General features: G+C 35.0%; 1 protein-coding gene across 1 annotated transcript; it reads right to left on the bottom strand.

Annotated features, from left to right (window-relative positions):
- Nucleotides 1–15301: 15301 nt before the first annotated feature.
- LOC116084861 (trafficking protein particle complex subunit 2-like) lies at nt 15302–15724 on the bottom strand. The gene has a single exon (XM_031362141.1). The coding sequence runs from the start codon at nt 15722–15724 to the stop codon at nt 15302–15304; it is 423 nt and encodes a 140-aa protein (XP_031218001.1).
- Nucleotides 15725–17140: the final 1416 nt, after the last annotated feature.

Here is a 17140-nt window from a genome sequence, read left to right as displayed (position 1 = left end):
GCTTACCATGGCAAAGATATACATAAAAATAAATGTTAAAACTTGAGAACTGAAAGAGTGGCTTTCATATGCTAAAATATATGGCAAGATTCAAGCAAACAGATGGAATAAACAGTAGGAGGATGGAAATTGAAAAATGTTATTTGATTAGCCCAAGCAACACCATATGACATTGGTTCTGAAATGGCAATGTGTACATGTTCTCAAACTCTTCAGTTGAAACTTATTAGTGCAGTGAGCCAATAGAATTTAGCAATGATGTTTCTTTGTTTCTGATTTTGTCAATGCTATAGCATTTGCTGTTACCGACTTTTTCTCTTTAAACTATAAGCTGAGAATTTTAAAAAATGCTTTAGATGGCCACTCTAGATTTAAAATAAATTTAGGAAAATAATGCTAATGTGTTGACATGAATCAACTGTACAGAGTGTGAAATCTGAAGCTCCCATATGGTAAATAGACAATGGCAAAAACACATCATTTTAAGCATCTTGTAATGGTTCCAAACTGACTCAAACCATTTATAGTCTGTCAATATAATCTTTGCAGTTTCAATTGAATATCAAAGTAAAAACTTGAAAAATATATGTTTTCAGTTTAATTTTGATTGTTCTACTTTTACTTAAAACTAGAAACTGGAAAATGACACATTTTATCTTAGGGATAATTTTAATTATGTGGTTTCTACAATATACTAAAATAATATATTGAATGTAGAATATTTTTACATTATGTTTTTTTTAATTTAAATAGAATGGCATCACTTCTCCCTTCAGGATTTCTTAATGCTAGAATCTAGAATATAATAATGCTGTACTTCATTTAAAATGTCTGTTATTACTCATTTGAATCAGTAACTCCAAATTGGTAAAATCAAGACTTTAGTCTGATATTCAATGCTGATTAAGGTGTTATGACATTTTCATGTTCCAGCATATTCAGTCTTCTTTCATTTTGTTCTATAGGAAAATAAAGGCAGTAAAAGAAAAATTAAGAATAATATGTCAACTAAACATGCCCATATTGTATGCTTAGGTTAATAATGCTATGCTGGGTGCACTATTGTTGTTTATCAATAACATTCTAGGTAGAACAAAGGTTGCTGTCCTGTTTTGGAGCTATATATGGAGACTTCTGGTACAAAAAAAGCTAGCCCTTGAGGGAAAGGTTATCAGGTCCAATCAGGTTCAAGTCATCTGGTTCCTGTTTCTGAAGTAAATGCTGTCTTGAGCAAGAGTGACTTATTCAAGAGTAACTCTGTGAAGCAGCCAATGCCAACATTTTGGGAATCTCTTGGACAACTCTGCCAAACAGCTCAAAGAGTTTCTCAAGCCTGTTGTTGAAGTTTTTCTTAGATTCTATACAGCGCTCATTGGGAGCACCTACAACCAAGAAAGGTAAATTTTGTTAAATCTATCCATACATGAATACACAGATTTATATGTATTATATGTAATTATAGGTGGGAATATAATATGATTCCTTATAGCATTTTCAGGCACTATTACTTTTAGTGTACTTCCTGCTTCCTTCTTCTGTATTTATCTCCCTCTAACTTTCCTAAATAATGACCCTAACATTTTACATTTTCCCTTTCAAATCACTTTTGCAGTGCTATTTCTATGTCTTTGGCTCCTCTGAATGGTTTTCTTTAACATTCCAGGTTTCCCCAAAGTTATATATTTAAATCTAAAGATTTGAAACTAGGAAGTACAGATGAAAGAGAATTTATGATATTAGTATTTTGGGGTATGATTATTTTATTCTGTGTGATATTTACTAGCCCTATACATTTACCTGAAAATTTTATGATTTTTTATTTTATTTGAGAACAAATAGTATATTTCCATCATCATTCATTAGGGATGCCACATTTTCTCTAGTGTACATGACAGCCATTTTTTTTTCAAATATTAGATATCTATACTTACAGGCCTTCATGTTTTGATCTTTGATTTCGCTTCATTGCTGTATAAATCCTTTCTGTGTTAATATCACATTAATTTTGTCACTGTGGGTTTGTAATTTATTTATAGGTTAGCAATAGTATTTGCCCTGGCTTTTTATTATTGTTTTTGTTTTGGTTACCCTAGGACATTTTTGGTCCCATAGGTATTTTTACTATTTTTGTAAAGAATGATATATGGACTTTAATTGTGATTGTATTGAAGCTTTACATGGATTTTGATACCATTACCATTTCACAATAATAATTTAAACAATAGAGGAGCACAGGATTCCTTTCCATTTTCTGTTATCATCTCCTTTTTCTGAAAATTGTTGTTTTCATTTTAGAATTATTTCCCCTCCTCGATCAGATTTATTCTTACAAATTTTCTTTATTTGAGGCACTTGTGAGAGTTATCTCTGAGCTGATATTGTTAAGTTCTATGAGAAACCAGCGTGTACAGGCATGGAAAGCAAGCCAGTAAGCAGCACCCCTCTATGGTATCTACATCAATTCCTGCCTCCAGGACCCTGCCCTATTTGAATTCCTGTCCTGACTTCCTTCAGTGATGAACAGCAAAAGGAAAATATAAACCAAATTATTTCCTCCTCAAGTTGCTTTTTGATCATGGTGTTTTGTCATAGAAACAGAAACCATAAGACTAAGTGTGTTCAAAATCTCTTTTTCTGTATATTATTAGTGGTGTATAGAAAAGTTATTGTGTTTTGCAAGCTAACCATTTACAACAGCTCTCTAATTGTACTTAAGCCAAGTACAGCAAAAGGGAAACCATGCCTTGTGCAAGAAAAAGAGATCCTTGTGCTTTATAGAGAGCAATAGTGACAGCAGAAATATTAAACACAGAGACTTTACTTTCAAAGGGAGGGATGCATAACCTTTTTTTCTGTCCAGAAGCCTAGGACCAGTCATGTTTTATAGCCTGGTAATATTTGCTAGCCAATAGTTGGTTATGTTTCTGTTATCTGCTTTGAAAGGTTGTCTGTGACCACTATGTACCAAAGACTACACAAGATCCTACTCCAGACCCTTATTACAAGCATGATAATCTATAGAAATTATCTTTATGGAAGGTGTCACATATACTTTACAAAAAGTTTTGATTTACTCATGTTTTAAGCTTGAGTTAAGGGTTGGGTTATTTATCACCCCAACATTTTTCCTTAGACTAGTATGTGTTTAAATAATGCATAAATACATAATGGTCATACTCTCTAAGTTTAAATCAACACTGTCTAATAAGTCATACTAAACTGAATTATTTTCTATCCTCCATGTATCATTACTCTACCCAAAATGGAGAACTCCAGATTCATTATGATTATCTCCTAAACAAAAGAGGAAAATAACAAAGAAATGTGTTAACTAGCTTCTCTACAAACAGACACATTGATGAATGTAACTTCACACACACAAACACACAAAGATGTATTAGTTATACAAAAACATCACACACACACACACACACACAGACAAACATACATGTATACATTTACGAAAGGGGACAGTTTGAAAACTTAAGAATATCAAAAATAGTGAACTGTGTATAATTTTAACTAATGGGAATTATGATTAACATTTTTCCTATTTTTTCATCAAATGTTATTTTTTCATACAATATATTCTGATTACAATTTCCTCTCTCTGACTTCTCCAAGATCCCCCCACATGCCCTACCATCAGAATTTGTGTCTCCTTAGATAGCAAAAGTATCTAAAGGACAATAACAAAATAATAGATAAAAGAAATGCAAATAAAACAGATATGACAAAAGAAACAGAAAAAAGAGCCAGAGAAAAAGCATGAGAAACATAGAGATGTAGAGATATGCATGTTCATACACCATAGACATAACTTATATGTGTATGCATTTTTGCTATCTACTGATGGAGTTTCATATGATACACTACCACTCCCTAAGAGAAGGTAACTTCAAAACTATTTGTAAAACAAACGTGTTATCTTCACCTTTTAAGTTAGTCTCATTCCTCAAACATAGAATTATCTGTATGATTTTTCTAACTTTCATTCTTTACATTTACTTCCTCCATTCACACATCCCATTAAACCTATTTATGCATTCTTCAACAACCTATAGCTTTTTCAAAACACATTTTTACACCTACTATCATGTAATTTTAAATATTACAGATTTTCAATATAATTCGTTTTCCTTTCCTGTTTCTACAATCAAAGCAGTATAAAATCTTTCAAATGGGAATATTTTTAAAACCATACATTTCCTACAATTTTTAACTTTTACATAGCTCGGCACTTTCAGTAGTAGCACAGAGATAATTCTTAGCTAAAACTGTGTTAATTTGCTTTTAGTCACTGTGACAAAAATAAATGAGAAGAAAAAATTTAAGGAAAGAAATGATCTGAGTAGATTCTGGATGAAACAGAGAACTTTTTCTCTCAGCTGTTTAGATAGTCATTAGAATTTCTCTGCCACTGTTAAATACATGGAAGTGTGCGTCAGGCCATATACATAGGTAAAATCTAGAAGTTCTGAAAATCACCTTACATAGAACAGGTAGTTAGAATGTTTTTAATGTAGTACTATTAGGAGAATATCTGTCTAATTGAGGTTGAATGTAACAACCACAACTACAATGTAAAAATGTCTATACATGGTAGAAAACACCTACAAAATATAGGTTATATAAGATCAATATCTTTATAGAATAAAAATGCACTCTAACAAAATTGGAACATGCATTTTGCTATATTTTTGAACCTAAGTAAATGGTTAGAAAAGTTGCTATGAAGAAAACATTAGGGAACAAATATAATATTGTCATTCTAACAGATTAGTACTAAATTCGATAAATCATCCTTTCCATTAGAAACAACATAAGTCAGCAAGAAGTATACAAATATAATCCAGAATTCTAAAGTACATTTTATTGAATCATAATCCTATGTATGTACTTTAATAAACATAAAGATTAAACCTCAGAATTAATGATTAGATAAAATCTTCTACTGGCTCATTCATCACATACTATCAGTGGCAATACATACTCCATAGTAACTGGATTCCTATCCATTGCCAAGTTTTACCTTGTTTCTGTAAACCCAAACTACTTTCTGAATAAATCTTCTTTTGTCTTTTTCTATTATTATTAATCATTTCACCCATTTACATCTCAAATGATATTTCACTTCTCAGTTACCCCTTCAACTACCCCCATCCCATGATATCCCATTTCCTGATTACTCTTCCACTACTCCCCCATCCTACAACTACCCTCCCTCTCCCTTTTCTCTGTATGAGAGTATTCCCCAACCCACCCACACTGTCCTGCCCCACTGCTCCAGCATCCCCCACTCTGAGGCATCAAACCTCCCCAGGACCAAGGACCTCCCCTACTGTTGCTGTCGGGCAAGGCCATCTTCTGCTGCATACTTATCTGGAGCCATGGATCTCTTTAGGTACACTCCTTGATTGGTGGTCTAGTCTCTGGGATAACTGGGTGGTCAGGCCAGCCTATATTGTTCTTCCAGTAGGGTTGCAATCCCCCTCTGCTCCTCCAGTCCTTCTGCCTGCTTCTGGGCCAGGTTCCCTGAGTTCAGTCTGATGGTTGACTCCAAGCATCCACATCTTCATTGGTCAGTTAATGGCCGAACCTCTCCAAGAACTACTACACTTGGTTCCTGTCTGCAATCACCTTTTGACCGCTACAACAGGGTTGGCCTTGAGGTCTGCAGAATGATCCTCAGTTCAGTCTCTGTTCCATTTTTTGTCCCTGTTCTTCCGTTGGACAGGAACATTCATGGGTTACAAAAAGCTTTGAGATGGGTGGGTGGTTCCATCCCTCGATCAGGGGTCATGCCTTTCTACTGAACATGGCCTCCACAGCTTAAATTTCCCTCTTCTCTGTGCATTATGGCTAAAGTCAATCCCTTTGGGTCCTGGGAGCCTCATATTTCTTTCCTATCTGGGGCACTCCAGTGACTATTTCCTTTTCCTCTTAGCTAAAACTGACCCTCTGTACCTCTCTCATGTCTCCTCCAGATTCTGATATTGCCAACCTCATTTCCTTCTCCTCCTGCTGCTGCTGCTCTTCCTCCTCCTCCTCCTCCTCCTCCTCCTCCTCCTCCTCCTCCTCCTCCTCCTCTGCCTCCTCCTCCTCTGCCTCCTCCTTCTCTGCCTCCTCCTTCTCCTTTCTCCCTCTCTTGTCCTTCTCTGCTTCCATCTCCCACAACTGTCCTATCCCCCCTCAATGCAGAAATCTACATTCAACCCCTGGTTCCTCCATATGGTCTGGAGGTTGTATCGTAGGCATTGTGAGCTTTTGGGTTAGTATCCATTTATTAGTGAGTACATACCACAAGTGTTCTTTTGTGTCTGGGTTACCTCACTCAGAATGATATTTTTTAGTTCCACCCATTTGCCTACAAATTTCATGAAGTCATTGTTTTAATCACTGCATAGTATTACATTGTGTATACATACAATATTTTCTATATGTATTCATCTGTTAAGGGACAACTGAGTTCTTTCCAGCTTCTAGCTATTATAAATAAGGCTGCTATGAACATAGTGGAACACGTATCCTTGTTATATGTTGGAGCATCTTTTGGGTATATGTCCAGGAGTGCTATAGCTGGATCTTCAGGTAAAACTACTTTCAATTTTCTCAGGAACCACCAGATGGATTTCCAAAGTTGTTTTACTATCTTGCAGTCCCACCAGCAATGGAGGTGTGTTGATCTTTCTCTATATCCTTGCCAACATTTTTGATCTTAGCCATTTTGACTTAAGTGAGGTGGAATCTCAGGGTAGTTTTGATTTGCATTTCCCTGATGACTAAGGATGTTGAACATTTCTTTAAGTGTTTCTTAGCCATTTGAGATTCCTGAGTTGAGAATTATCTATTTAGCTCTGTATTCCCCCTTTTTTTAGGGTTATTTGATTCTCTGGAGTCTCCCTACTGAGTTATTTGTATATTTTGGATATTAGCCCTCTATAGGTTAATAAATATCTTATTTATTTATTAGCCCTGTAAGGTTGATAAATATCTTTTCCCAATCTGTAGCTTGCCATTTTGACCTATTGACAAAGATTTACAGAAGCTTTTAAATTTTATGAGGTCCATGAATTTGCTCTTAAAGCATGAACCATTCATTAGTGATCTATCTGTTCAGGAAATTTGCCCCTGTGCCTAAGTATTCCAGGCTCTTTTCCACTTTCTCTTCTATTAGATTCAGTGCATCTTGTTTGGTGTAGAGGTCCTTTATCCATTTGGACTTGAGCTTTGTGCAAGGAGATGGGTATGAATCAATTTGCATTCCTCTGCATGCAGACCACCAGTTGAGGCAGCACCATTTGTTGAAAATGCTGTCTTTTTTTCTACTGAATGGTTTTAGCCTCTTTTTCAAAGATCAAATGACCATAGGTATGTGGGAATAAAGCTTGACAAGTGTTACTTACCACCATACCAAGTACATATTCTTCTAGAAAATTAGCAGTATGCCTACACAGTTTCTTTGTTTTTGGTTTTTTTTTTTTTTTTTTTTTTTTTTTTTTTTTTTTGAGACAGGGTTTCTCTGTATAGCCCTGGCTGTCCTGGAGCTCACTCTGTAGACCAGGCTGGCCTCGAACTCAGAAATCCACCTGCCTCTGCCTCCCAAGTGCTGGGATTAAAGGCGTGCGCCACCAAGCCCGGCTGCCTACACAGTTTCTTGAGTTTATTTCCAGCTGACAACTCATCACCTCAGTCCTTAAACAAGTTACAGTCTGTTTGTATTACGTATTGCTATTTTGAATTGGCAGTTCCCAATGATCTCTGGTCTTCATTTCATTTCTCTTCTGGCTCTTAAAGTCTCTTTCAGAGTCATCTTGTCTTAATTTCCTGAGGTTTCTTTTCATTGGTGGCTATAACTAGCAATATTTTGTAAGGGAGCTTGAACTATTCTTTACTCTTTAGTGTATCCTTAGCTTTAAATGTCAAATCTGACAAAATGTCAAATTCTGCAGACATTGCTTAAGGGAGAATAATGATAACTAATACATAATATATATTCAAGAACTAAGTTTATAGCATAAGCATATGCAATATGTTCTGATCTCATTGAAATTACAGTTGTTCATTTATTTACATTGGAATTAATAGTTTATTGGAGCAGAAGCCAACAGATTTTAAAATAAAACCAGCATCTTTTAATTTTTGTTTAAAATAAAAACTAAATATTTCAAAGGGATATTAATTAAGTGGCCACATTATTTTTTGTTAAAAGAAAAGTCAACAAATGAGATTAAATATCTAAAATTAAGGGCTACCCAGATGGCTCAGCAAGTAAAGGTATCAAACAACAAGCACAAAAAAGTACTTTCGATTTGTCTATAAATGGTTACATATACAAAAACGTTCATTTTGGGATAGAGAGATTGCACAATGGTTAAGAACACTAGTAGCTGTTCTAGGAGAACTCAGTTGCATTCTCAGGATCTGCAGGATGGCTCACAAACCATCTGTAACTCTAGTACAAGGAGATCTGATGCCCTTTTCTGATTTCAGCAGATTTTCTCAAACACTTTTTGTACAGACCAAATTGTTGATTCATAAGACATGGAAGTCTGAAGACAATGTAAGAAGAGAATTGGTTCTTTTTTTCTGGCATAAGAGATCTAATAACAAAGCTCAAGGCTTTAGGGGGAGGGGCAAGTAACATTGTCAGCTGAGAGATCTTGTTGGGCAGCAGTTTTAATTTTTTTGTTGTGTTGGAGAAATTCATTTTATGTTTTAAGGTCATAAAACATAATTCTTACAAGTAAAACAATTTTTACTTCTTAATGAAAGTATTTATAAGAACATATTGTCTTAGTCGGTGCTCTATTGCTGTGAAGTGACACCATGACCATGACTTATAAAAAGAGAGCATTTAATTGGGTATTGCTTAAACTTTCAGAGGATTTAGACCATTTTCATTATGGCAGGAACATTGTGACAGGCAGTCAGACATAGTGCTACAAAAAAAAGAAGCTGAGAGTTCTATATCAGGATCTAGAGTCAGGGGTAAGAGAAAGACGGCCCTCAAAGCCCACCTGAAGTAAAAAATCCTCTATTAAGGCACACCTACTCCAACAAGGCCACACTTTCTTATCTCTCCCATCCAGTGCAACAACCTAATGAATAAGCCTTCAAACATACAAGCTTTTGGATGCCATTCTTATTCAAACTACCATACATTAAAAATATTAAACCTAAAAAAAAGAGACAAGTTTTTATTTTAGTACTAGATATGTAATTATTCTGTGATTGTCATACTAATGAAATTTCTCTGGCATTCTGCTGTGTAATACTCTTTTAATTGATTGGTTTCCTTCTCCTAATCTTCTCTGATCCTTCATATTACCCCAGTCACCAAACCTCATTTCTTTTTTTGTTTAGAAAACACAGAAAACCTACATTTTCTAATATGTATACTCTGAAATAGTTTGAAAATAAAAAAAAATCCTTCTTACATACTAGTTTAAGTTAATATTTTATAAAACTTGTGAACCCAAAGCTGCCTGCCAAATTTTATTTTTTTAAGACAAGAATTACGAAACAATTGGTTAGCTTAACTGCTCTTCTCCAGGTATTTGCTTATGAAAGAATGCACATGCCTCACTGTCATGGAAACTATCTTAGACTATTTAAACTATTTTAAAGTAAATTTACTTTTTATGTGAGTACTCCATTCATATAAATCCCCCCTCTCTAGTCTCATCAATTGCTTCAAAGTCTGTTCCTGGCTTCTAAAATTCATTGCCTTTTATTCTTTAGTTATTGTTGTTACAAACACACATACACACACACACACACATAAATACACATACACATAAACACACACACACATACAAACAAACAAAAACACAAACAAGCTTAGAAATGATCATTTGATATTGGACAACCAATTAGTGGGGTCAGCTCTAGGGAGGACTAATTTATTCTCAGCAAAGTGTAAATAACCATAGTTTTTCACTTATTCCTGTGGCCCTTTCAGATCTCTCCTGTCCATCTTTAGACCACCTATTCAATATTACTGTATATAATTATTTAGGTTTAACTATTTAGGTTTTAAATGTCGTTACATGATCTTAAATAAGGTATATTTGAATATATTGACTTTCCAGATTTTGGTCCCTAGAGGAAAGCAAAACAGGAATCCCTGTCTATTCTTAAGTCTTTGACAAGTTACAAGGCAGTCTGAGCTATATGACTTGCCTCAAAATATTACAGAGGAACAGGGAGTGAGAAGTAAATAATGGCGTGAAGGATGGAGGGAAAGAGAGAGAAGATGGAAAGAGAAAATATAAAGGCTCTGTTAGCCTACTGTCACAGGAAAAAATATTTTTATAATTATTCTTCAATGTGTTACAGAATTAGTAACAGTGTACCACATACAGTTGCTAGTATTTACCTTATTTCTAAAATGTAAATGAAGAGATTTAAGTGCTCACTGCAAAGTATCATGGATTATGCATTATAGTAAGGCACCTTCTACACTTGATCTTTTTAGAATTTTTTACAGCAAGGAAAAGCTCTATGACCTTTTGCTTGTGGACAATTGCTAAATCCTCCCCTTTTCTCTTTCCCTCCCTCCCTTCTAGATTACCAATTTCATTTTTGTTTTCATACTGAAACTGTGTTGTTTTCTCAAGGAAAATTCTTACTTTAATAACAAATCTGATGATCTTTTTAATGGACTCACTATATATATTATGTTATGTATGTATGTATGCATGTAACATACATACATAAACACACACACACACACATATATACATAAGTACATACATATCTACACACACATCTAAACATTTGCTTTGGAATTATTCAGCTTTCCTTCCCATGTAAAAACAAATTTAGTTGAATATTAATTTACTATCATAACATCCACATTTACCCACTAACCTCTAGCAATAGAGATCAAGCATATTTTCCAAAAGTATCCTGACCTATTCCTTTCCCTTAACTTTCTCTAACCACTGAAACAATCAAAGGATTTTCCCAACTCCTGGTCTTATTCCCTTGTTTCTTTGCTGTTTTAACAATTTTTATCTAATTCTTTATTTCTGTTTTCATACTTTGCTCCTTCTGGGAAGCTCTGAACATTGTCTGCAGTAGAAAATAGTTCATGAAAATTGTTTTACTCTTCTTCAAATCTCCACGTTGTTCTAATAAGTTTCACCTTTTTTATTTTTTCACAAATCCTTGGAGACAGTAAGCATGAACACTCGTATTTATTTGTTTCTACCTGATAATATAAATTGTCACAATTGCAATTTCTTTTATAATAACTTTATAAATGTCATCCAAGAGTCTTAAGTAATTCAAAATGAACAATATCAAGATAAACAATTTTAAAATTCTAGAACAGCAAATCAATTCCAAATAAAATTGCTTGTTTAGAATATATGAGGGACAGGCTCAAAATGATAATCTGGAATTGCTGCAGTTTTTTTTTTTAAAGATATGTGACCTTCTTTCATGGAGTAAAGCAAGAAAACTGCAAAGCTCTGCTAATGACAATGGTTGACTTCACTCACTCTCCTCTTCTCTATGTCCTTTTTGGATGGTAATGACATCCCTGGAAGTTTTGATCCTACACTGAAGATTAGAATCTACAACAATTGGGCTGGAGAAATGGCTCAGTCATTAAAGGCTCAGCTCACAACCACAACCTGCAACAATTAAACAACTTCCCCTTTGTATTTTAAATAATGCCACTGCTCTCATAACATCAAGGCTGCCTCTCTGCACTTGCCACTTTCTTTTTTTCCTTTCAATTTTCCATTTTTTCCTTCTTAAAAGTCTGAATTACATTAGAAGTCTAAAATCAATAATGAGAACAGAATATGTACAATGCTCACCTCTCATTAAAATTTGTCCATGGATGTTTATGTATAACCTATGTAATGATCAGGAATATGGAATTTGTGATTTATTTGAATGCTTTGTTCATTTTGTAACTCATATGAGTTCAGGCCTGTGCTTTCACTATGTAGATTTCAGAGATATACATCATTAGACTTGGCAATAGGTGCCTCTAATGGATGAGGCCTCACTGATCCTTGTATGTATGTCACTTTACATTTGTTTTTATCTTTTACATATCTGTATTCTCCTGAGGTACTCATCAAAGTCTGAGGTAATAGTCAAAAAATAACCACAGCCTAAACAAACAAACAAACAAATATCAAAAAAGTAATTTTTTGATTTAAAATTTTTTAAATTTTTTTAATCTAAAAAATATTAATTACATGTGTTCTGTATCGCAGAGTTGGAAAAAAACAGATTTTATTCATATATTACCTCTGCAAGGCTCCAAAAATGGCTGAAGGAAGACCTCAGACTCAGATAATATGCAAAGACTAAGAGCATTTTTTCTGCAGAAACAACCAGAATGTAGTGGTCAATGCTCATATTTTCCAAATGGAGACCCTAGACATAGGTGCACAGCCTTCTTAAAGGGAATTAGGAGAATTTTCTAGAAGAATTAGGTAATCTAAAATTTCATTGGTAGGTCCTGTGTGGCAATGATCACAGGGGTCTGCTTCTGAATGGCTTGTGCTAGAGAGTGGTCTGCATTCCTGCATTCCTGTGTAATGAACGTTTAACCATAGTATGCCCAGTTCAGATGGCCCATCCTGAGATAGGATATTTTCCCATTCTTTTGGTTATCCGTAGGCTGTTCTTTGGGATGGGGTTTTATAAATTCGATCCTGGAGCTATTGCCTTTTTGCCTAGTTCCTGGGACTGAGGGTCTATTCCTGGAGCTGGCGCCTTATGACCTTCTTTTCAAAATCAGGCCTGATTCTTAAGTGGAGACAAATGTGGTTTATGTCATCCTCTCAAGTTCTATGCTTTTCATAAAATCCCTGCTTATTCTTAACTCCTAAAGTAATTGCCATTATCTGACATAAAATCTGTTCATTTACTTTTATTCTGCTGTGAGTGATCATGGGTAATACCATAATCTCTTACATCACATTCCAAATGTTCCAGGTATCATTGGAACATTTACTCACCAAACTTTTATACTAAAAATGCCAATGTTATTGAATCAGCCAAAAGAACTGATATCTTGTATGTTAGCTTGTTAATGCTTCAAGCCACTGACCTGTGTATTGTCATTTTTAGTATAGAGGTACTCTGCAATGAAATTCTTTCTGTATCTTTATGAATTTTATTTTTTATGTCTGATTGAGTAGAGGAAAAAAACTTTTAAAAGGTTAATCCTAGAGGATTCAAACATTAGTAAGTGTGAACAAATTAAAAATCAACCTCATAAAAATCAATAGGTTTAATGATTTGGAAATTTTTAGTTTTAATCAAGTTTTCTTTTTAAACTTTTCTGTTGTTCATTTTAAAGTGAAACATATGGCATTTCAAAATGAAGTGAAAGTGAGAGACAATTTCTTTTTCTAAGCAAAGAACAATAATTCAAGTGCCACCCACTCCACCAGCCAAAGGGAAAGTCATTGTTTAGATCTCTTTTCTTTCATTAGCATTTTATGAATGCAGGGCAGGAGACCAGCAGAGTGCTGGTAATCTAAGCACAAACAAGGTTACTGCAACCTCCTAGATTTCAAAGGAACTGCCTATAGGCAGCCTGCTTTTCAGATAAGGGAAAAGCAAGATTCAGGGAAAGGTATTTTCCATTATAAAGGCTTTTAACAATGAGTACAAAGAAAAAAAGAAGTGTCTATTAGGCTTTAGATGTAGAAATGTTGTCATAGAGAAAGTATTATTCATCAGAGGATGGCAACACAAAAGAAGAGAAAAAAGGAGAAAAGCAACATCTGAGTTGAATAAGAAGTTCTGAATACATTAGAAGATGCTCTACTTATAGCTATTTAGTATGTACATATATGATGAAACTTGAAACCTCTCATAACATAGAACTAACAACACAAATATTATTTGTTGCTTCATAAATTTAGTTTCATTGAAGGGAAGTAGTTATTGTTTTATAACCTATAGTGCTTTGTAAACTCCTATCATAAATTGTGGCAAGTTTAAATTACAAATTAATTTTGGAAAAGGTTCATTTCATAGTGGTTATTACAGCAAGACCTGGGATGCTTTTCCTACAGTGGAATCTGATGACTTTCTTAGCTTTTGGTTTGGTGGGAGATATTGGTTAGGTAGGTCAACAGATTTCAAAAAGATTTACCTATAAGTGACAAGGTGTTCAGACACAGAACTTTTAAGGAATTGGTATACAGGGGGGGCAAGCACTTCTTAAGATAAGGTAGAGGCTCACAGCCATCCATTGATCCTGAAGAAAAGAAATCTCTGCATGAACTAGCCACACTACACTCATTAATTCTCCATCTTTGAGCTCTGAACCACCAAATAAAGAAAAAAAATAAAATCAAAAGGCTCAAGTTCATCATGTCAGCACATCATACTGTTGATATTGTAAATGCCTATAAATTGACTTGCATCTTCCCTACATTGATCTGATCAAACTTATTGCCTAAATGTCCTGGGTATTTATTAATATTATCCAGTCACCCTCATGATTTTTATCCTACTTTCTAAATCTCATCAGCATAATGTGTCTATGATTCATACACCTTTTCTTTCCTCCTTCTCTCCTTTCCACAGTTCTCAAGATGGACTGAAATTTTATCTGCTACTACCTAGAAAACTGCATCTTTACAGTCCTTAGGAGCCTTACATTGCAAATTATTTTATAATCTCAGTCATTTCCAGAGTATTATATTCACTCCTCAGAGCAGAGCTGTTAATACTTTTCCTTTTAGTCTAAATATAAAATTTATTAAAATCTTCTTATCCAAAAATGTTTCATTTGCTAAGTGTCTTTCTGTAGTTATCTGGTGGTAAATTGATGTTTCCAGAACGTGCCTACATGTCAATACATGTCATAGAGCATTGTTTTTTTTAAGCAACATTTACTTTGCATTACAACTGGTAATAATTCAGAGTCATCTGAAAACTAAAAAAATTATGACTTCATTTTCATTAAGTTTCATTAATGCAAAAGTCATGTTGGGTCTGTTTTAAAATGGAATATTAGTCTTTTTTTTTTTGACTCTAAGATTTTTTTTTAATTATCTCAATCAAAAAGTTATAGGTTCATTGACTTTTGAAATAAAATATTAAATTAGCGATTGATAATTTAGCGATTGTTCACAGGTAACTCCCAATAGTGATAACATGAAAAGATGAGATTTTTAAATATAAGAGAAATTTCAAAATATACAAATAAGCTGACACATAGAGTTTGCCAGGCTATTTTATCAAGTAATTGTCAATATGTACACTCCTCAGCACAGGGGTACCATTATGATTCTGAAGTTTTCTGCATTTAGCTTAAAAGATGTTTCTTCCCAAGAAACTGAACTTTTCTTTCAAATGCACTTGATTGAATAGGAGAATTTGGCTCATAAAAGGAGTTCATGGCAAATTTGATATATAAATCATAGACATCAGTGAAGAAGTTCTTGATTCGATCTTCTTGCCTCACGTAGTGCAGCATGATGAACCTCATGTGCCCAGCAGTGACAAATGCTGTGACAAACCACTCATTGAATTTGTCCACAGTTTTTAAGTACATGTTGTTGAAAAGCCAGATGTTTTCGTCAATGAGGTCCAGAGCAGAATGAGCTATGATCCGGTTCAGATGACGATGTTCATCTTTGGATTCTGCTTTCCCAGCTGGCAAAAATACCATTTCAAACACGAGCTTATCGTGGTGGCCAACAATTACGAAATAGAAGCTTACAGACATTATCTTCTGTCTATGTAAGGCTCCTCACATAAGTCGACTTCCCTCTAGTTCAGGAGTAGAGGTACTCAAGGAGGACAACTGGTCAACCAGCCATCACCCAAACTCAACGTCCACCTCACGGGGTAACTCCGCCCAACTGGAATACTAGTCTTAGCTAGGGTTTTACTGCTGTGAATAGACATGATAACCAAGGCATTTCTTCTAAAAGACAACATGGATCTGGTATCGTGAACATCTTAGGGTCTCCAAGGCAACTTCATTGTTACAGCCTCTGGTATAACATCTGGGATTCACAGACTATCTTTTGGGCTTCTCCAGCTCTGCCCTCTCTAAGATTGTAGGCTCTGGTTGACTCCATTCCACTTCTGTTGCTGTCCTTGGTAGTCATGCTATGGTACTGGCATCTCTAATGCACTGGTGTTGTCTGCTAATACTAGGCATCACTAATAGCCTCTCATAGGCTCTCTTCATGGAGCCAAACCAACTTCTTTTCACAGCCCTTTCAGTCCTGGGTCTTCAAATACAATTTAGGCTGCACCTCTACCAATAGCCTTTTATGGCCTTTCACTGTGACAAACCCAGCTGTACTTCATGACCCCTTCATGCCTTCAAAACCAGTACCAGCCTGGTGAGTCTTACACATTACCAATTACATATGCAGAACAAGGTACATCCTTGGCTATATCTGGAACGCAGTTTTGTGCTGTCAGAAAACACTTCCCAGATGGTTTCACCTCAGTGATGCTGGTCTCTTCTCTCCCTGTCCTTCTTTCTCTCCCTCTCTCTCTTTGCCCTTCGTCTCCTTCCTTTTCCCCTCTCTCTATGGAGAGGAAATAGTTTATTTCATGTTATATCTTACAATACATTATGAATAGCAGTAAGGACAGGAAATGAAACATGAACTTGGAGGCAGGTACTAAAGAAAATGTCATGAAGGAATAGAATTACTATCTCATGAAAATTGATTTCTTATTCCAGCTGTTCAGGGATGGCACTTGCAATGGTAAATCATCAGTAAAGAAAATAATAAATGATCTTTTCTTTACTAGACAATCTGATGGAGACATTTTCTCAACTTAAATTTCATTTTTCACTTTGACACTTGCTATACTATATTTAAAAAAAAGAACAACCGGGTGGTGGTGGCACACACCTTTAATCCCAGCACTTGGGAGGCAGAGGCAGGTGGATTTCTGAGTTCGAGGCCTGCCTGATCTACAGAGTGAGTTCCAGGACAGCCAAGGTGATACAGAGAAACCCTGTCTCGAAAAACAAACAAACAAACAAAAAAATACAAAAGAAAGAAGGAACAAAAGAAAGAAAGAAAAAAGAAAGAAAGAAAGAAATTTTCTCAAAGAATCAGCCCCTAGTTTTGTTGATAGTTCTTTTTGTTTTTACTTGGTTTATTTCATCCCC

The sequence above is a fragment of the Mastomys coucha genome, unplaced genomic scaffold, assembly GCF_008632895.1.
Source record: "Mastomys coucha isolate ucsf_1 unplaced genomic scaffold, UCSF_Mcou_1 pScaffold9, whole genome shotgun sequence".
NCBI lineage: Eukaryota > Metazoa > Chordata > Mammalia > Rodentia > Muridae > Mastomys > Mastomys coucha.
Note: the sequence above shows the minus strand (reverse complement) of the source record. Positions and strands in the feature narration are given on the sequence as shown.